General features: G+C 47.4%; 9 protein-coding genes across 10 annotated transcripts; 6 read left to right on the top strand and 3 right to left on the bottom strand.

Moving 5' to 3' along the window:
• The first annotated feature begins 128 nt into the window (after window positions 1–128).
• LOC108052339 (zinc finger protein 22) lies at window positions 129–611 on the top strand. The gene has a single exon (XM_017134719.2). It carries the CDS (start codon window positions 144–146, stop codon window positions 609–611), a length of 468 nt encoding a protein of 155 aa, XP_016990208.2. The 5' UTR covers window positions 129–143.
• A 203-nt stretch (window positions 612–814) lies between these two features.
• LOC108052354 (zinc finger and SCAN domain-containing protein 2) lies at window positions 815–3,107 on the top strand. The gene is made up of 2 exons (XM_017134737.2): window positions 815–1,480; window positions 1,729–3,107. Exons 1-2 carry the CDS (start codon window positions 890–892, stop codon window positions 2,461–2,463), a joined length of 1,326 nt encoding a protein of 441 aa, XP_016990226.2. The 5' UTR covers window positions 815–889; the 3' UTR covers window positions 2,464–3,107.
• Window positions 3,108–3,142: 35 nt separating this feature from the next.
• On the bottom strand, window positions 3,143–4,648 carry LOC108052355 (guanine nucleotide-binding protein subunit beta-5). Its single transcript, XM_017134738.2, has one exon. The coding sequence runs from the start codon at window positions 4,518–4,520 to the stop codon at window positions 3,444–3,446; it is 1,077 nt and encodes a 358-aa protein (XP_016990227.1). The 5' UTR covers window positions 4,521–4,648; the 3' UTR covers window positions 3,143–3,443.
• Window positions 4,649–5,423: 775 nt separating this feature from the next.
• On the top strand, window positions 5,424–7,073 carry LOC108052359 (zinc finger protein 195). Its single transcript, XM_017134741.2, has one exon. It carries the CDS (start codon window positions 5,520–5,522, stop codon window positions 6,903–6,905), a length of 1,386 nt encoding a protein of 461 aa, XP_016990230.2. The 5' UTR covers window positions 5,424–5,519; the 3' UTR covers window positions 6,906–7,073.
• A 214-nt stretch (window positions 7,074–7,287) lies between these two features.
• Window positions 7,288–8,724, top strand: LOC108052352 (phospholipase A1-like). The gene is made up of 2 exons (XM_017134734.2): window positions 7,288–7,532; window positions 7,949–8,724. The coding sequence occupies exons 1-2, from the start codon at window positions 7,348–7,350 to the stop codon at window positions 8,700–8,702; spliced, it is 939 nt and encodes a 312-aa protein (XP_016990223.2). The 5' UTR covers window positions 7,288–7,347; the 3' UTR covers window positions 8,703–8,724.
• LOC108052351 (TNF receptor-associated factor 6) lies at window positions 8,725–11,419 on the bottom strand. Its single transcript, XM_017134733.2, has one exon. It carries the CDS (start codon window positions 11,305–11,307, stop codon window positions 9,919–9,921), a length of 1,389 nt encoding a protein of 462 aa, XP_016990222.1. The 5' UTR covers window positions 11,308–11,419; the 3' UTR covers window positions 8,725–9,918.
• A 483-nt stretch (window positions 11,420–11,902) lies between these two features.
• Window positions 11,903–13,621, top strand: LOC108052341 (acidic phospholipase A2 PA4). Of its 2 annotated transcripts, none has more exons than XM_017134722.2 (2): window positions 11,903–12,617; window positions 13,208–13,621. In XM_017134722.2, exon 1 carries the CDS (start codon window positions 12,006–12,008, stop codon window positions 12,606–12,608), a length of 603 nt encoding a protein of 200 aa, XP_016990211.1. In that variant the 5' UTR covers window positions 11,903–12,005; the 3' UTR covers window positions 12,609–12,617; window positions 13,208–13,621. The 2 variants fall into 2 exon arrangements, with proteins under 2 accessions (XP_016990211.1, XP_016990212.1); XM_017134723.2 differs by having other exon boundaries at window positions 11,985–12,621.
• A 1,500-nt stretch (window positions 13,622–15,121) lies between these two features.
• LOC108052344 lies at window positions 15,122–16,714 on the top strand. The gene is made up of 2 exons (XM_017134726.2): window positions 15,122–15,391; window positions 15,466–16,714. The coding sequence occupies exons 1-2, from the start codon at window positions 15,261–15,263 to the stop codon at window positions 16,583–16,585; spliced, it is 1,251 nt and encodes a 416-aa protein (XP_016990215.2). The 5' UTR covers window positions 15,122–15,260; the 3' UTR covers window positions 16,586–16,714.
• A 532-nt stretch (window positions 16,715–17,246) lies between these two features.
• On the bottom strand, window positions 17,247–18,473 carry LOC108052345 (E3 ubiquitin-protein ligase MARCHF5). The gene has a single exon (XM_017134727.2). It carries the CDS (start codon window positions 18,366–18,368, stop codon window positions 17,364–17,366), a length of 1,005 nt encoding a protein of 334 aa, XP_016990216.2. The 5' UTR covers window positions 18,369–18,473; the 3' UTR covers window positions 17,247–17,363.
• Between the last annotated feature and the right edge of the window lie 161 nt (window positions 18,474–18,634).

Below are 18,634 nucleotides of genomic sequence, written 5' to 3'. Positions count from 1 at the left end.
TAGCCAAACCATTTGGGTCTTTTGACAGCAATTAATCGGCCGACTGATGAAGCGGCCAAATGCCAAGTGGTAAAGTGGCGCAAATCAGTGCGTCTAACAATAGTGCCGCCGATTAGATTTGGCACGCCAGACGCGGCGCGACCATGTCGTCGGAGCATCCAACTCCAAGTTCGGAGGGTCAGCGACTCATGTGCGAGTTTTGCGGCTATCGGACGGGCATCCATTGGAATCTGCAGGTCCATCGGCGGCGGCATACCGGCGAGAAGCCCTTCAGCTGCAACACCTGCCACCAGAGCTTCCCCGCCAGCTACCAGCTGAAAACCCATCTGGAGCGGCACCTGGACGCCGGGCAACGTCGTCTGAGGCACATCTGCGCCGACTGCAATGTGGGCTTCTCCAGTTCCCGGGCCCTATACCACCATAGGCCGCTCCACGAGGATGGGAAACGGTTCAAGTGCTCGCAGTGCGACAAGTCGTTTGCCCAGGCGGCGGGCTACGCCCAGCACAAGCGGATGCACCGGCAAAGGAATCAGCGGGCCACGGAACTCAAGTGCTTGGTGGATCTGAAGAATGCGCGGGTCATTGAAGACCCGGCTGACGGTCAGAAGTGACTTTCGGCGGTGGAAGTGCATCTCGTTTTATTAAATTCGAAAAATTAACCGTTTTAGTTTATTTTGCTTGGACCATTCAAATTTTCAATTGATTTTTAAGCGGTTGAACCGGTTAACCGGTAGATCTCCTCAGTGGTTTGAGGCAGTGGTAATTGTCTATTGAAGTTCTCCTGCCTGGTTCGAGACTGCGCTGTCTATCGAATTTCATCACTAAAACCATCGAAATTTTGTTTACAAATTTTATTTTGATTTTGTTCAATGCAAAATTGCACGTTTGGATGCAAATTAGCAGTAGCAGAATGCTGAGACACTGCCTCGCCAACGTGGACTACGTCCGCCTACACGCCCAGCAGCAGTTGCGTCCGAAATGCGGCGAGATCTTCTACGAACAGGAGGCGAACAGCTTCCAACTAGTTTGCCTGCTCTGCGAGATGAAGCACTTTGGATTCGACGACTTCGCCCGCCACATCCGCAACGTCCACTTCGACAAGGAGGGCAGGCCCCTGACTCAGATGGTCACCGGATCGGGATCGGCATCGGCATCGAGAACGGGAGGGCCAGCGGATCAGGGTAGTGCATCGCCTTTGGTGGTGGAAAGCCTGAATGAGGAGTTCGTGGTTGAAGAGTATGCCATGGATGCAGAGGCCGAACAGGAACTGGAGCTGGAGGAGGGCAATCCTCTGCGCATCATGGTCCTCGGGGATAAACAGTCCGAGGATGAGGAAACCATCGATACCATGTGGCAGCCAGATCTTGAAAGTTCCTCCGATTCCGACGACGGAGGTTGCGACCTAGAAGCGCTGATGGGCGTGGAAAATGCACAAGATAACCAACAAGATGAGGACGAGGACCAGCAGTCTGTTTTTAAGGTAGCCACAAAAGACCTTTACTTTGTACGTTGATAATAGCAAAAGCAGACCAATTTTATACAGAGTTTGAATGATAGGGTTTATCATTTGATAAGTTAAGTTTAGTTCGACTTTATGTCTAGCCTATACAAATTATAATAGGTTGCACAACCAAAATCGGTCTTTGCTAACCAGATACATTTACATTTTACCTCTAATACCTAAATGTTTGGTTCTAGTCTCTAATATCTGTTTTTTTTGCCTTGCAGAAGCAGCGCCAGCCGAAGGACTACAACTGTCCGCACTGTGATCGAAAGTACACCACCCAGAAATACCTGAACACGCACCTGAAGATGAGCCACCCGCATCCGCAGGCCTTCAAGTGCGACGACTGCGAGGCAACCTTCGACGTGGACCGGGCGTTGGCCCAGCATCGCCGCAAGGAGCACACTGAGTTCGCCTGCCAGCTGTGCGACAAGGTGTTTAAGAGCTCGCGCTCCCTGGTCCGCCACGTGCAGGGTCACTCCGGCGCCCGGACATACAAGTGCGAGCACGAGAACTGCGGCAAGTCGTTCGTCAATCAGCACAACCTAACTTCGCATCGGCGTGTCCACAACGAGGATCGGAACTACGTGTGCGAACTGTGCGGCTACAGATCACGCTACCGGGAGGCATTGATCGTCCACCGGCGCACCCACACGGGTGAGAAACCCTTCCAGTGCCCGACCTGTGCCCGCTGCTTTGCATCCAAGTCACTGCTCAACGAACACCAGGCGATGCACTCCACCGAAAAGCCCTACAAGTGCGACAAATGTGATTCGGCCTTCTCGCGCCCGAAGGCACTGTACCACCACAAGCATCTCCATTTGGGCGTCAAGAAGTTCAAGTGCAAGATCTGCGGCAATGCCTATGCCCAGGCAGCAGGCCTGTCCGCTCACATGCGGACGCACAAGCCCCAGGCGGCGGCCAATGCAACGGATGGCGTCGAGGCGGGACCCAATTAGATGCTCTTCAACTACTGACCGAATCGTGGAGAGCGTCTTTATGCTTGCACCCACTACACGGTTTGAGGAGAGCTTCTGTTATTCTAAAGACATGATTTTCACATAATAGCAACGTCGCATCACAAATCTACGTCCATTGTTCAAATGTCTGAATAGCTTTGATGTCTTAAAAGTTGGTAGAGCTTTTTTTAGTTTAGGTTTTTCACATATCTGCCATAGTTTTAAACAAGCCAATATTTCTAAAAAAAAATAGTATTACATTAACTTGTTATATTAATATATATATATAAATTTGACCATTATGTCAGCTGAAGAAAATATGTTCTCAAAGCAAATGATTTTTTTCGAATATGTTTAGTTCCCCTTGACACTTTTCCTTAATTAATAGTTAAAAATTTGGATGATCAACCAAATGAAGGTGATTTACCAGATCAGAAAACATGAATTTATTTTTAAATTAATCGAAAAAAGCTATCCATTTCTATTCTTAAAGTATTACTACCTAACAATTTGTAAATACTGTTAAATCTGTTCAGGATTAAGTATTCTTCCGATAATATCGCAGGGTGGCATTAAGCTCTTTGTGCACCAAAAGCCAACAATTTTGCACAAAAATCAAGTACAATAAATATCCTGACATGTTATTCAAATCTTTTTATGGAGTACGAAAAACACAAGATTATATATCGCTCAACATTTATTTCGAACAGGAACTTAAAACTAGTCGCATAATGGTTACACGTATATATATTTTTTTAGGTTCATTATAGTACAGCAGTTGGTAATAAGCATAACACTGCGGTAACCAAGACATACTTTGAAATCCCGATATGAGACATATGTACATATTTGAGGGATTACCAAATCCGTAAGTTAGACACACACACAAAAAAAACAGACTAGATTTAACAAAGGGGAAAACAAAGCGAGGAGGCATTTGTCCTGGACAGAGGCCCTCTAACAATATGGTTTTACGTGGCTTAGGCCCACACCCGGATGGTGTAGTCCCAACTGCCGGTGGATAGAGCGGTGCCATCGGGCGAGACCTGGACGCAGGACACCTTGTTCTCGTGACCGTAAAGCAGGCAGACCCTCTCCGACTTCAAGGTGTCCCACAAGTTGACGGTGTAATCGTTGTAGCCAGCGAATAGTAGCCTTCCACTGACCGAAAAGTCCACCGAGTTCACGCCAAAGATGATGCTCTCCTTGGCGAAGACGGCCACCTCGCGATCCGCTCGCATATCGTATAGCCGGCAGCTGCTGTCGTCCGATCCAGTGGCTATAGCATCCCCGCAAGGATGGAACTTGACGCTATTTACATCCGACTGGTGACCCTCGAAGGACTGAACCACATGTCCGGAGCGCATGTCCCAGATGAAGGCCATGCGATCGCAGCTGCCCGAGACGAAGGTGTTGCCCGTTTCGTTGGGGGCCAGATCGATGGCCATCACATCGCCGGAATGACCGTGAAAGCTCTGCAGCAACTGGCCGGACTCCACGTCCCACAGGGCACATGTGGAATCGCCGCTGCCCGTGAGGATCTGCTGATCCGAGTTCGGGTAGATGCAGCACGACATGTAGCTGGTGTGGGTGCCCACCGTACGCTTTTTGGCGGCCATCTCCTCATCGGAGGTGATGGGATACACAGTGACCTTGTTGTCTAGCCCGCCGCAGGCCACGAAATTGCCCGACGGAGCATACGCACAGGCCATGATCCAGGTGGTGGGCATGGTGACGGCGTGCTCCTTGTTCGTGGTGAATGCATCCCAGATAATCAGCCGCCCGTCTTGCGAGGAGGAGATGATGTGACGCTTGTCGGGGCTCCAGTCGGTGCACAGGACCTTCGCCTGGTGGCCCTTGAGCACCTTGCGCGGCTTGATATTCACGTAGGCGATCTGCTCCAGCCGCTCCGCGATGTTGGACAGATTCACATCGTTCAGCTTCTGGCGCTCCTCCTCCAGTTTGGTCTTCAGGTTCTCCGCCTCCCGCACCAAACTGGCCATTTTCTCGCTGGCGTTCGCATTTGCGTTGCTCGCTGGCACCGCCGCCTCCGACATGGTTGTTCTATAGGATCTCTGGGATCTCCGGTTATCTCTTTTGGGGATTCCGTGTCCTTACTTCCCCGATTGGATGGGACAGCGAAAAATCAATGGATGGGATTGCGAAAAAAGTGTATACTTGAATACAAAAATCCGAATACACAACGGCGGTCGGTTATCGATAGCTTTTACCGTTGTTTTTATACAAAATGTACATTTATGTTAAATTGCTTAATAAAAATTGCTTTATAAAAAGAAACAATATCATAATTTATGAAATGCTTAATCGAAGCTAAGCCTTTTACTTCTTATAAAATCAGAAATTTGTAAATGATTAACGTTATCGATAGCTCTTACCGTTATCAAATAAGCAAATGTACCGTTATTTATCTTAAATTGCTAAATATTTATGTTTTTACTTAGTAATGTGAAAATTCAAGATTGCGAGTTTTGGGATCGAAAAATGGCTATAAAACCTGGTACCTTCTGTTATTAAAAACCGTATTAAAGATAAATTACAGAAGTGTTTGTCAATATTATTGAAGTGGGAACAGGAGCCGTTGTCGACAGCTTTTGTTGGTTAATAACAAGCAAATGCAAAATAATTTTAAGTTTGGTTGCTATATTATTATGTATTAATTTATTAAATATTTAGAAATAAACTAAGCTTAAAAAAATTTTTTTTTCTTGTAATTTTATAATCTAACCTCTAGCAAATATTAAACTATTTCAGCTATTTGACTTTAATTTGCGAGTCAGAACCTATCTTTTTAGATCAATAATTAACTAAATATTCAATAAACTTAAAATTTAGATTACTAGCCGGTGTAAATACCATTTTGAAATTGGCGCAACTTTGCAAGCAAGTTTGACTTAGCCTCTCGATAGCCAACACTGGCCCATCAGCTGATATTCCGAAATTTGAAAAAAAAGCGACGCCGATGGCAGGAACACTTTTACGCCGGAGTCAGTTACCCGCATCCGCATCCGTCAGGCCAGCCCAGTGACCACACCGCGATGATAAAGCTGCAGCCACCGCCGGATGTGACCGGTGTCTTCCACAATTTCCGGTGCGGCGAGGTCCTCTTCAGCGCACCCGCCTCCTACGACGTCTGCTGCTCGCTGTGCGGACAGCGTTTGGCTCTGAACAGCTTTCCGGAGCACTTCCGGATGAAGCACATCACCGGGAGTGGTCCCCAAGAGTCTACCATCAAGCTGGAGAGCGATCCCATTGCCCAGGAACCCAGCGAAGCGCAGTGCAAGAAGGACTTTGTCAACGCGCATGTGGAGGACACGGCGGAAGAGGAGGAAGCTCCTCGCCAGCGACACCAGCGGGCCGCGGCCATGAAGAACACCCTGGTGGAGACCCAGGAGGAATTGCTGGACATGGATCTCGACTGGACAGGCGGCGAGCACCTGGAGAATGATGAGACTCACGAGGACGAGGAGGAGTCCGACGAGGATGACTCGACGCAGCCAAGCAACGACACCAAGGACATGCTCTTCCAATGCGATCAGTGCGACCGGGCGTACAACACCAAGCGAAGCCTGCAGAGCCATCGCCGCTTGAAGCACAACGATGGCTCCGGCGGAGCAGTCATGGATAAATCCACCAGCGAGCGCAAGAGCAAGAAGCGGAAAGGTCCTCCGAAGGTGTATAAATGCCACGAGGAGGCCTGCAACCAGACGTTTCGCACGGAACGCGATCTGCGTGGCCATCGCTGGAAGCACACGGGCATTTTCTGCGATATCTGCGGCAAGCCCTTCACCCAGTCGGGCAACATGATGCGCCATCGCCAGCGACACAGTGGCATCAAGCCGCACAAGTGTCCGGAATGCGAGGCCACCTTCTACACGCAGAAGGAACTGTCCTCCCACAGTATCTGCCATACGGGCCGCATGCCCTGCATTTGCGAGGTGTGCGGACGACCTTGCCGGGATCGGGGCGTTCTCACGGCCCACATGCGTCGCCACACGGGCGAAAGGCCTGCCAAATGCGAGGTCTGCGGCAAGGCCTTCTATAGCTTCCACGACCTCAATGTCCATGCCGTTTCGCACACCAATTTGCGACCCTTCGTCTGCGACGTTTGCGGTTCCACGTTCCAAAGGAAGAAGGCGCTGCGGGTGCACAAGCTGCTCCACTCGGAGCAGCGCAAGTATGCCTGCAAGCTGTGCGGCAAGACCTTCGCCCAATCCGGCGGCCTCAATGCCCACATGCGCAGCCACGACCCGGCGAGGGTTAAGGCAGCGGTGAAGCCTCTCCCGCAGGCGGTCACCATCGAGGTGATCGAGGGCAGGACGCCGCCCACCACCACCATCACCATGGCCATCGACCTCAATGTGGAGGAGCAGCTGGTCACGCAAACCGAAGCAGCACCCGCTACTTGGCGCCTGGCTAACTGAGTAGCTAGTTAGTTAGTATTAAGAACAGATTTAGTTAAGCAGCAAGCACCAAAATGCGCCAAAACAAATATAAGAAAAGTTTTAATTTTCAAGTTAAATCGGTATAGTTATTAATTAACCGAACTACTACCTAGAATATATCCATAGAAATAAAAAGAACCAACTGTATATAAACAATTTTTAATATTTTTCGATGCATTTCCGATAAACTGAATCAAACTAGAACTTTGGAATTTGAGGGAACTCTCTTGAGCAATACTTTGGAAAAACCAAGATTCATTAAGATCGTTTACAATATTCCATTTATAGTGCCCCTTCGTTTGTCGGGGCTAAACCAGTCGTAAACCCAAATCCGCACCCAAATCTCGTATCCGGCGATTCGATGCACTCAGTTCGGCTCCGACACGCATTCAAAATGTAGTCGAACTGGGATCGCCAGTCAATGATGTGGCTCACCCTGCTGGCGCTGGCCTGCAGCACCTGGCGCTGCTCCGTACCTCACGGGGACGACACCCCGGTCGGCTACTACCTCTACACGCCCGCCAATCCCAGTCAGCCGCAGAAGATCCAATTGGACGATACGGAGGCCATCCAGGCATCCCACTTTGATGTCCGCCGGCCGACCAAGTATGTAGACCACAAATTTGCAGGATTTAAGCCCAACTCTATGAGTTCAAGATTGTTTTCAACATTTTTTAAGTTCATTTTAACTTAATTATATAAATAATTTAAATCACTTTATTACTATCGGACCTAGAGAATTTTGCAAAATGTTTTTTAATTGACAAAATAGAAATACTTTAACAGAAAACCAAAATTTGGGAGCACTAAACACATTTTGAATGGGGCTAGTTTCCTTATGGGGGAGCGATATGAAATATATTTGATAGTACCTATGTATGTATTTGATTAAAAATATTTACATATACTATACAAATAATTATCTATCTATCTATCTATCTATTTCTGTGATGTATATCTTATGTGAACAACTAACTGACAAATTTCCGAGTTCCTTTTCTTTTCCTTTCATTCCCCCACAGAATCATCATCCACGGCTTTTCGAAGTCCTATTTGGAGATACCCAACAAGGAGATAAGGACAGCTTACCAGGCACGAGGGGCCTACAATATAATCTCAATGGACTGGTCCGAGGTGGCCGCTCTGAACTACGTGGACACGAAGCCATTGGTTCCGTTGGTGGGCATCCAGTGTGCTCGATTCGTCCGCTTTCTGGCCAGGGAGTTTGGCCTGGATTTGGCGGATCTGGTGCTCGTGGGTCACAGCATGGGCGCCCATGTGGCCGGTTTTTGCGGCAAGGAGCTGCAGAAGATTAGCCGTGGCGAGATGCGACTGGGCAACATTGTGGCCTTGGAGGCCGCCCTTCCCTTGTATCGCTATGCGAATCCCCACGCTCGACTGTCCAACACTGATGCGGATTACGTGATGGCCATCCACTCGAATGGTTTGCGTAAGGGGTTTCTTGCTCCCCTGGGCCACGCGGATTTCTATGCGAATGGCGGTCAGAAGCAGCCAGGGTGTGGAGTGGATTTGTCTGGCCATTGTGCCCATGCCAGGGTCGTTTACCTTTACGCGGAGGCAGTGCAGCAGCGAACCAGCTTTGCTCCATTTGGACACTGCCCCAGATACGCCGATCTTTTGGTTAGCTTGGGTCGATGCCAGGAACTCACTGGCGATCTGGTGCAACTGGGCGATCCGCTGGAGGTGAGCCAGGTGAAGGGAATCTTCACATTTGAAACTAATCCATGGTCGCCTTACGGCCGTCCTCTGGCCTAAAATATATAAAACAATTCCTAGATTGGCAGTACAAAAGTGTCCTTTATTGGGGTTCCCTAAGCGGAAAAGGGTCCATCTGATCCACATAAATCTGGGCATTGATCTGCGCCAGCCTTTGCATTCTACCCGAGATTCCTAGCTCTTAGCATAGCTCGTTTCGTTATGGTCTACTTTTAAATATTGGGGTTCGAATAATACATACAGCCTTTTTCTTACTCCAAACTAATTTGGAGTTTATAAACAGAGGCATTAAGTTTAAAGTTAAAATATATTTTCTGGCTTCGCTGTTTGAAAAAGGTACACATTTTAAATTCTAAACGCCTATTAGTGTTTCGAAACAACACACTGAAGAATTTAAGCCTACCATAAACATAAATTGCATTTTTTATTAAACTAGGCAAAAAAAAAGGTGTAATTTTTGCTAAATGGACGTTTTCAGTTATGAATAGCTAAAATCAATCAAATTGACGGGGAGTGTTTTGAAAACTAAAGATTCATTTAAAGTCTAAATGCTTTGATAAGGAATCACGGGAAAATCTAAGTACGATTACAATCTCTAGTGATTGGCCTAATTTTCCCGGACCTTTTACGTGATGTATAATGACATTTGAATACTAACACAGAATAATAGAAAACTAGTACTATAGTTGAGAATAGGAAATAGTTCTTGGATAGATAATATCGGTTAGTATTGGAATGTCATCCAAACTGCTCGTTCTGATGCCTCCTAGACGTTGACTATTAGCGGTCGCTTGTATACTATATATAAGTCTATATAAAATATATACGAGTCAGCTATTGGTTATTGCATATTTTACGTTGGCGTACGTGTTCACTAAAGTGGATCGCTTATTTCCACGCAAATCGCAGGGTCGCATTGTTATCTGTAGTTCTGATTAATTTTGCCTTGGCAATAATAGGTCAACTATTAATTAGTTATTTATACATCTGGGATTATCTTCGCTATTTACCACTTTCCTTTTCCTAAAATAAGGAATCCACATAATTTTAGCGAACTTTCAGTATTCAATAAATGAAAAGAATGCTGGGAATGGCTTAATATGAAATGTTTTGTTGGCTGTTTGTACCTAACTCCTGGACTTCATCCCTACTTGCACAGATTACTTGAGGCCCTACGATTTGATCCACCATCTTGTTAACCTAACGTAATCGGAAGACTTCACTGCCACCCAGTTTCCGGTTTCCTCGTTCCATCTCAGACAATATTTATCTCGATCTTGATGAGCAGCCGGTCGTCGGCGCAGAATCCGAGTTGTATGATGTTCGATATGTTGGCGTACTCCAGGAAGCCGAATCCCCGCGTGCTGATCGCCTCGCGTGGCTGATGGAAGGCCAGTATCTCAGGCTTGGTCATGATGGTGTCGTGCTGCGACAGCGCCGCATCCGCGGGATGGACCATGCACAACTTTATGCGTCCCTTGAAGGGCCATTCCAAATGGTAGTCGTTCTCCGACTGCATCAGATGCACATGCAAGCTGAGCACATGTGGCTTCCGGGGCTGAATGTTAAGCCGGGCACAGAACTTGTAGCCATGCGGCGAGGTGTAGCACTCGTGCGAGTACTCAAGGTTGTTGGCATTCGCCCTCAGGCGGGCCACCAAGGCACCCAGATGCTCAATGCGCCACACAATCGTGCCGTTGCTGTAGCGCGGATCCACGGGCGCCTGTTGGCGCGCGATTCGCAGCTGCTTCTGTAGGTTCTCTAGTCGGGTTTCCTGCTCGCGGGTCCGCTGCTCTAGAACCACAATCCTCTGGTACATTGTCTGCACAATCTGCTCATCCACACCATTGGCATATTGCGGCGGTGGCGGCAGCTGCTGTCCATGTCCATTCTCCATGGCGGTGCCACTTGTGCTGGGCTTATGCGGCTGCCAGGTGGCGATAGCCGTTTGCTGGAAGGCCTGCAGCATGAGCTGCATGTGATGCGGCATGTCCGCCTTGAGGTGCTCCTCCAACTGATTCGTCTCCGGCCGGCCCACAAAATCGCACTTGATCTTGGCGAACGGGCACTTCTCCTCCTGCGGCTCCTGCTGCCGCCTGTAGGGGCAGCTGGGCAGGTGGCGGTGAAGTTCGATGGGTGAGGCCACCACCGAGCAGCCCAGCGAGGAGTTGGGGCAGTCCCGCTTCAGTTGTTCGATCTCGCGGCGTGTGTAGTTGTCCGGAAAGATGTCGTGTTCGACGGACAGGCGCTTGTTGTCCATCGGGCAGCACTGGTTGTTCTTCTGCATCCAGGCGGACAAGCAGCTGCGGCAGAAGCGATGTCCGCAGGAGGTCAGCACCGGTTCGTTCAGCCAGTCGATGCAGATGGCGCATTCGTAGCGAGAGTCCAGCAGCTCCTCCTCCTGCTCCCCAGAAGTGTCCGAACCGGGGGCGTAGTGGTGGTTCTGGTTGAGGGCCAGACTCTTGGGCGGCGTGGGTGCTCCACTGGTTCCTCCGCCCGCTGCCCCGGTGGGCGTGGCACTGCTGCTGGCTGCTACTCGAGCATTCGATGTGGTCGTAGTCTCATTGCTGTTGTGCTCTTTCTCCTCCGAGTGCGGCAAACTATGCATCCTGGCTGACTTCCTTTCCGCCTGGCCTCGCTGCATTCTCGCTGCTCCTCTGGCCACGGACTAGCTATCGATTTTAAACAACTAATTCAATTTTAAATAGTAATTTTTGCTCATGACTTGTCTTCTCAGAACAGCTGTGTACCGTCAGCAGTTGTGCAACACTGGCTGGGCGTGACAACACACATGCTCACACTGCGCGGGCGTCACTTTCGATAAGTAGGAAGCTACCAAAGTCAATTTTGAAGAAACCACTTAAAGTTTATTTCTTTTGTGAATCGTATGGTGTAATGAATTGGGTCAAAGAAATTGATATTTTGACTTTGAAAATCTAAATATAAACTTATTAAACTTACTTCCATAAACTTTACTTTTGATAATAAAGCACAGTAATAGCTTATCTCAAAAATTAAGGGTTTGGCAAAAAATCACAATTGTTTAATATAGAGTTGTGTTAAACAAATATATTTTGGTGAATCTTAAAAATATTCTTTTTGTTCATTGGTTTTGGTGATATTATGGAAGGCAGCAAGAAACCGAAAATATTGTGAAATATTTTTGTTTTAAAAACCATGACCTATCGTCATTTTGCATCCCACCGCCAAATGCATGCCAGTGGGAACGCGTCAGTTCCGATTTGGCGGCGGTGGGCGAGCATATAAAAAGGCAGTGTTTTCAGATTGGCGAGCAATCAGTTACGGAAACCGGGCGCTGAAGTTAAATTAAAAGCAGACACGATGTGGATCCCGAACCAAAGCACTATCTCTATCTACGTTCTGATGCCTCTGCTGGCTTTGGCAACCTGGCAGCTGTGCGTTCTTCCCGGGACGGATGCCAAGCACTTGGCCGCCAGATCGCACGACCCCGAAACGGAATCCCATAGTAGTGGCGTCGTCGCTGCTGCAGTGCGTCGGAAGCGACAGCTCTCCGATTGGCTGATTGCGCCCAACACGCGGTGGTGCGGACGCGGCAACCTGGCCAATGGAACCTACAACGACCTGGGCGGCGCCTCCAAGGCGGACAAGTGCTGCCGAAAGCACGACCACTGCAAGATGTACATCGACGGGATGTCCAATCGCTACGATCTCTTCAACTACCGGCCGTACACCCTGTCGCACTGCAATTGCGACCTAAGGTTCCGCACCTGCCTGAAGATGGCCGGCGACGAGGACGCCAACGCCATTGGCAAGCTGTTCTTCAACGTCGTCCAGACGCAGTGCTTCGGTCTGAAGGTGGAGACAGTGTGCGTCCAGCGTGGCGGCTCTGGCAGGGAATCCGATCCTTGTCTGAAGGAGGAGGTGCGTCACAAGGCCTTCCTGCGCTACAACAAGCGGTTCTAGGAGTTCTAGGTAGGTAAATATCGGACAGAATCCCTTTACAGAGACTTAGCCTTGAAATTATAGAGCCCAAACATGTACTAGTTATTCAATTTTAAATAATATACAAAATATAATGGGAACGTTAATTACTCATAATTATAGTTAGTAAAATATCTTACTCAGAAATTATATAAGTCCAGTAAATTCTGGAAGCTTTGGCGATATATTTATGAGTATTTAAATTACTAATTACATACATTTATCATTTTCCCTAAACATGTTTTTAAAAGTATTTTAAATAACTGGCGTTAATATTTTTACAAATTCCGAATAATATCTTTTGAGACATACATATATTGAACTATTTATAACATCACAAAAAAAATGTAGTTTTGAATTTTAATGTAGAAAAAATCCAATACAGTTTTGAATTTCAATCTAGAATTCTCAAAAGATGACAGTCAAAGGAAGTATAAAGAAACATTCAAAAAGTACGAACCCGACATAGAAAACCACAAACTGTCAAATTAAGATAGTCTAATTACTTGGGACCAACTTAAATTTAAGACGAAAAAGTCAAGACTCCAAATATAACATGTTTTTCTGTGCCATATTTCCAGTTAGCACACATTCAACGGCAGGAATTGGAGTATCCCAAAGTCGCCTGCCCGTATATGAAGCGAACAAACCGCGCCAGAGTGCCGCAATTAAGTTTGAAACTTAATGGGAAGGCATGGCGAAACACCATCATCATCCGTACTTAGAGGAGGAGAGATAGCCAGAGACACCGGTCTATGTATTAAGCCATATACCCACATGTGTATAGGACTTTCAAGTGCTAATATAGCGTAGTCATCGGTACGAAATACACCTAGTTGTAGTCAATCAATCTAGTTTAGGCCGACGGATCAAATGTAGGCTGCCAGAAAACAAAGTTTTTAACTAGCTGTAGACCCCGTAAATACTCCATAATCACTGTACGTAATTAGTTGTAGACGTAGTAAGTTAATAAAAGGAATTTCCAAAGAATAAAATTCCCATCATATGTGTTTATTATTTTCAAATTCGAAACCCATAATCCGGCAATCCGCCGTGGAATGTCGTACTTTGCACCGGGCTCTCGGTATCAGCATCCATCCGCCTAGTACACATGTGTGTCTGGACTGTGATCGTCGCATTGACGTAGCTGTTGCCCCGCCGGTGACCAGGCGACCCCTGATTCGCTTGCCCGCCTCTTAATTGGCTACCACTTGGCGTTCTGGGTCAGATGCGTCATGGTTGCGTCTGGATGGGGCTTAAATTTAAGAAACTCCAAGGTCTGGATCACGAAGGATCCATAGTCTAGTCAAAGTCCAAAATTCACAGAGTAAATATATTTAGAAACCGATATGTTTTATTTCAACATTGGTGACTGAACGATTTTTTGGACACTTCGAGCTTTCAATAGAGGAGAGTACTAATATGATGATCTGATATTTTGTAGATAAAACTCATCGCCTATATTGTAAATTGTAATTAACATGACCTTATTAGGAGTGTTTCAAAGTTTTAAATTGATCATTGTTTCATATTCCCTTTTCTTTTTGTGTAGCTTAGCATGTAGTAGTTCTCATCACTAGGCAAATACAACGCACTGGGAGGTCTAGTTCAAAAAGAATCCAGAGTCACAATCAGAATCCGAGTCTGACGCAGTTAAATAATAAATAATAAATATATATTTTTATTGTTATTATTTACTATTGATTGTTTTGCATTTTACAACAGAGGGGCCCGTCGGTTTTGTGGTTTGTAAGGTGCTCGTAAATACTTCCTGTCAGATGGCTTCAATGCCATCATTTTGTAATCGCCTTTTTCGATTTTGCTCGGTGACTCTGATTTCAACAGGTTGGAATTGTAATCTGAATACTTCGTTTATACGCACTGATTGCATGCCTATTTTTCTGCGTAAGCATTTTGTTTTGTTGATTTCGCCAATGATCACGTCACAAAATAGTTGCTTATTTGCGAATAGAAAGTAATATTATTCAACATATAAAATCTGGGCTTATTGAAAAGATGATCTTACAAAAAAAAACGGGGTATTATTTGGGATTTGGGATATATTATTTGAATGCCAATATTTTTCAATTTCAAAATAAAACTAAATATAATTCATAACAACCTAAGAACATTAAAAAAAATAAGTTTCCAAGAATAATAATTAAAGTGACTTGTAATCCGACAAGTTTAGTTATTTTTGTCTCGAAAAACATGTTTCGAAATGTCAATTAATTTTTGAAATGGGTATAAAAATGCAGTTGGAGAAAAAAATCGTTTGATTAATACAAACATTCAATTAACTCTAATTAACTCTAATCTTAATTTTAATTTCAAATAGTTGGTACCTTTTTTTCATTTTGATGATGTCACTAGGAATTAAATCACTCAAAAAATACCGCTTCAGTTTTCATTTAAGTTTTAAGTTCAAATATAACACTCGTTCGAATGAATTGTTTACTCCTGGTTTTTCCAGTTCGAATTCAGATCTCGATCACTCAACATTTTATTAAAGTAGCTCCCAGTTGCTTTTTTATTTTCGAAACTACAATCGCTTTGTCAAAATTGTGAAGAGTTGAAGCGAGCTTTCGGATTCGTTGTGGCATTGTGGTGCAGGTGAAAATCGCAGTCTCGAAGATGGACACCCCAGTGCCGGTGTCGATGGTGCCCACCAGTCTCAACACGATCCTCCTCCCCCGACCCATTTCCAGTCCAGCCAGGACCAAATCGCCGGAGAATGAGTCGATGGATGCCGTTTTGGGCTCCAAGTAAGCGCATTGGTTTCTTGACCAGACTTTCGATAACCCTTTTGAACTTCTTCCTTCCAATAAAAAAAAAAAAGGAAGGATAAGGTGCCGCCGCCTCCTGCGGCTGCATCCTCGTGGGTGATCCCACTCCAAAAAGAAATGGCTGAGATTCGGGACTCTCTGAGGGCACAACCACATGCCAGTGACGTCCGTCTGCTGATCTTTGCGGCGGCGGCCAGCGGCCAGGAGCACCAGAAGACCCTCATCCCAGTGCCACCGCAGTTCCAGGCGAGTCCCGGATCCGGCTGCCAAGTGGATCGACTGCGTCGTTCCGTGTCCGACAATTGGCCATCCTGCCGCCTCATGTTGGACATCCTGGGCGGAGAGGAGCATTACGCCGACCTGACGCCAGACGATAGGGAAGCCATTCGCTTGCTCCACTGGCTCCTGGTGGCCAGCCCCTCATCGCCCACGTTGCGCCGCATGTCGGGACTGCATTTGCGACGGCTCTGCATGGTCTTGGGTCTGGCACGTCCCACCTTGGAGCCCGGTCATCTCCTGAGCATCAGCTACGAAAGCCATGACCATCAGAGCAGGGAGCAGCTGATGGAGTATCCAAAGCCACGGGGGCACCAGCCCAGCTATGCCTTCCTGGGCCTGCCATTCAACCATTTGTATCGCTTCCTGGCCACTGGCAGCCTGGAGCATCCTCCGGGTGAACCCATCCGTTTGTATGCCCAGCCGGAAACGGCCTTGGTTCGCTGCGAGGAGCTAGCTGCGCTGCAGGAACCGCAGCAGCAGCAGGAGGAGCAGGAGGTTCAGACGGAGGAGAAGTCCCCGCCAGAAATGGGCAATTTGAGGAACCCGCTGTGCTGGGAGAACTCCATGCTGACCCGACCGCAAAGGGCTCTGGTGATTTGCCAACTGCCCACCGAGTTGGACGAATCCATTGCCCAATCGCCGGAGAAACACTTCCTGGAGTATTTTGTCCAGGAATCGGTGGGCCTAAGACCCTGCTATCTGCTCCTCTTCGACGAGCCGGTGGCCGCCAAACTAATGATGGCCTGGCCAGGCAGACGCATCGAGGTGGAGAACAATGGTCCTTCGCTGGCGCAGAGATCGCGGGGCAGGATCTTGGGATGGACGAGATTTCTGGGCAACCGACTGGGAGCCTTCAAGCGGACTGTGGCCTCCCTATACACGGTATATACATAGCTATGTCTTTAGGATCCTGGCCGTGTCCTTGATCTTGGCTGGGTCAAGTCCTTCGTTCAAAGCCCCATGGAGCTTGAAAATGTTTTGATTTTACTTTAACAATTTTAAATAAATACATATTTGGTGGAACTCAGTTTGCTTTGAAATATTAAAAAAAGGGAACGCAACTTGAATTTATTATTATATTAGGGAAATCCTCTTCAATAATGCCTTAACTTTTGATGTAGAATTATGTTATTGATCAGCAGTATTATATTTATATCTGTTTAAATTTAACAACTCACTTAAATTAGATAATAGAATAATAGTTTAATAGACAAACCATAATGCAAGACCAGATTCTAAACCATTGATTCCAAGCAAACTTTAATTACACAAATATTTTTCATAAGAACATAAATTAATTTTGATTTTTCTGAATAGATTTATATCCGAATCTTGGATTTGAATGTTCATATTCGGTTATGGTGGCCTACAATCAGATATCTAGGGATCATAAAAACTCGGACTAATGGAATAAATATAATGTTATAATGTTTACATATGCATATCCGAAAACCTTATTACGGAAATTTCTGTATTATTAATACTTTCACAATAAAAACAAAAAAATAATTTGAATTAACAACGGATAAATATAAAGATAAATGTGTTCAAAAAGTAATGTTGTGCGTTTTCTGGTTGTAGCGCGTAGTGATTTTATTATGGGATTTGTTGCCATCATAAGAAATAAATAATCAACAGGGAGTCTGAGGAGCGAGGTGGATTCCAGATGGCCCTATTGCCTCTGGACGGGATTAGGGCCACGATTTGTGTGCCTGGTAAACCGGCTTATGTTCTCCGGCGTGTAGTTCACCACGAATCTCTGCCGCTTGCGCTGGTACTGCGCCTGCCTCAAGTAGACACTGGCCAATCCCTTGGCGGCCGCGAAGGTCACTCCGCCCAGGAGGATGCCCAGCAGCTTGCTCTCCTCGTAGACGCCGCCGAACAGGGACTGGCCCAGGATCACGGCGAGGGTGGGCAGACTGAGGGCGATGCAGAAGCTGCTGGAGGCGCGTCCCAGGTGCTCGGAGGCAAGGGTGCCGCCGGCCAACTGGACATCCGAGCCCGGCAGGTCGTGCTCCACCTCATCGAAGTACTCATCGTCCAGGGGAGCACCGGGCAGCGGTTCGCCCGCCGCATCCAGCTGATCCGCGGGCACACCCAGGCGATTGTGGCGACGCAGCCAGCGGATCAGGGTGTCATCCCAGCGGACCATGCGGCCCAGGAGCAGGGCAGTGGGCACCGAGGGCAGCAGGATCATCAGCAGCGTGGGATCCTCTTGGAGGAGCCGCATGCCCGTCTCGTAGCCCGCCAGCTCGAGCAGAGTCAGTGCTCCGTAGGTCACCGCCGAGAAGTAGACGGTGGCCGCCAGGATGCCCATGAGGACGCTGGGACACAGTCGCCCGTAGCTCTTGTCCAGTCGCTCCAGGAGGGCGTCGAAGCGCCAGAGGGACGGCATCACGATGATGTACTCCGTGCGGCACTGGGTGCACGTCACCGGGACATCTGGCGCCAGGATCTGCTTCTCGTCCACCCAGCGACTGAGGCAGGCCTCGTGCACCCACTTGTTTGTGCCACGGCAGCGGCAGGGGTGCACCCAATCCCGGCGAGCCGGCTGTTCCTCGTCGCCCGTGAGACAGATCCAGCACATCCGCTCATCCTCCGGGTCCACTCCGCTCCTCAAACGGCGACGCCGATTGGCCAGCGGCGACTGGGCGCTCGAGCGGATCCGCCGATGCATGGTGACCACCACCAGGGATCTCCGAGCGGAGTTCGTTTAATTTTGTTCAAGTGCCTGAAGGTAGCGACTTGGATTTTGTCAGGTGAGGAACAACTCATCTGTAGCCCGATTTTCTGATGTGCACACATACTGAGATTGGCCTGCTTATCCTAAAAAACCTTGTTAGTCTTTGGCCTTTAATGGCACATGGATATCACTCTGTTTCTTATAACCCAGTCACTCTGTTTATTTAAACTTTCCATTTAGGTCTTTTTAATTTTATCCCA

The sequence above is a fragment of the Drosophila rhopaloa genome, unplaced genomic scaffold, assembly GCF_018152115.1.
Source record: "Drosophila rhopaloa isolate 14029-0021.01 unplaced genomic scaffold, ASM1815211v1 contig_3, whole genome shotgun sequence".
NCBI lineage: Eukaryota > Metazoa > Arthropoda > Insecta > Diptera > Drosophilidae > Drosophila > Drosophila rhopaloa.
Note: the sequence above shows the minus strand (reverse complement) of the source record. Positions and strands in the feature narration are given on the sequence as shown.

Excerpts from the sequence above, each read along its gene's own strand:
- LOC108052339 (XM_017134719.2), top strand. The coding sequence starts at position 144 with ATGTCGTCGGAGCATCCAACTCCAAGTTCGGAGGGTCAGCGACTCATG.
- LOC108052354 (XM_017134737.2), top strand. The coding sequence starts at position 890 with ATGCAAATTAGCAGTAGCAGAATGCTGAGACACTGCCTCGCCAACGTG. Across the intron at positions 1,481-1,728 it reads ACCAGCAGTCTGTTTTTAAG|AAGCAGCGCCAGCCGAAGGA; the intron begins GTAGCCACAAAA and ends TTTGCCTTGCAG.
- LOC108052355 (XM_017134738.2), bottom strand. The coding sequence starts at position 4,520 with ATGTCGGAGGCGGCGGTGCCAGCGAGCAACGCAAATGCGAACGCCAGC.
- LOC108052359 (XM_017134741.2), top strand. The coding sequence starts at position 5,520 with ATGATAAAGCTGCAGCCACCGCCGGATGTGACCGGTGTCTTCCACAAT.
- LOC108052352 (XM_017134734.2), top strand. The coding sequence starts at position 7,348 with ATGATGTGGCTCACCCTGCTGGCGCTGGCCTGCAGCACCTGGCGCTGC. Across the intron at positions 7,533-7,948 it reads GATGTCCGCCGGCCGACCAA|AATCATCATCCACGGCTTTT; the intron begins GTATGTAGACCA and ends ATTCCCCCACAG.
- LOC108052351 (XM_017134733.2), bottom strand. The coding sequence starts at position 11,307 with ATGCAGCGAGGCCAGGCGGAAAGGAAGTCAGCCAGGATGCATAGTTTG.
- LOC108052341 (XM_017134722.2), top strand. The coding sequence starts at position 12,006 with ATGTGGATCCCGAACCAAAGCACTATCTCTATCTACGTTCTGATGCCT.
- LOC108052344 (XM_017134726.2), top strand. The coding sequence starts at position 15,261 with ATGGACACCCCAGTGCCGGTGTCGATGGTGCCCACCAGTCTCAACACG. Across the intron at positions 15,392-15,465 it reads GATGCCGTTTTGGGCTCCAA|GAAGGATAAGGTGCCGCCGC; the intron begins GTAAGCGCATTG and ends AAAAAAAAAAAG.
- LOC108052345 (XM_017134727.2), bottom strand. The coding sequence starts at position 18,368 with ATGCATCGGCGGATCCGCTCGAGCGCCCAGTCGCCGCTGGCCAATCGG.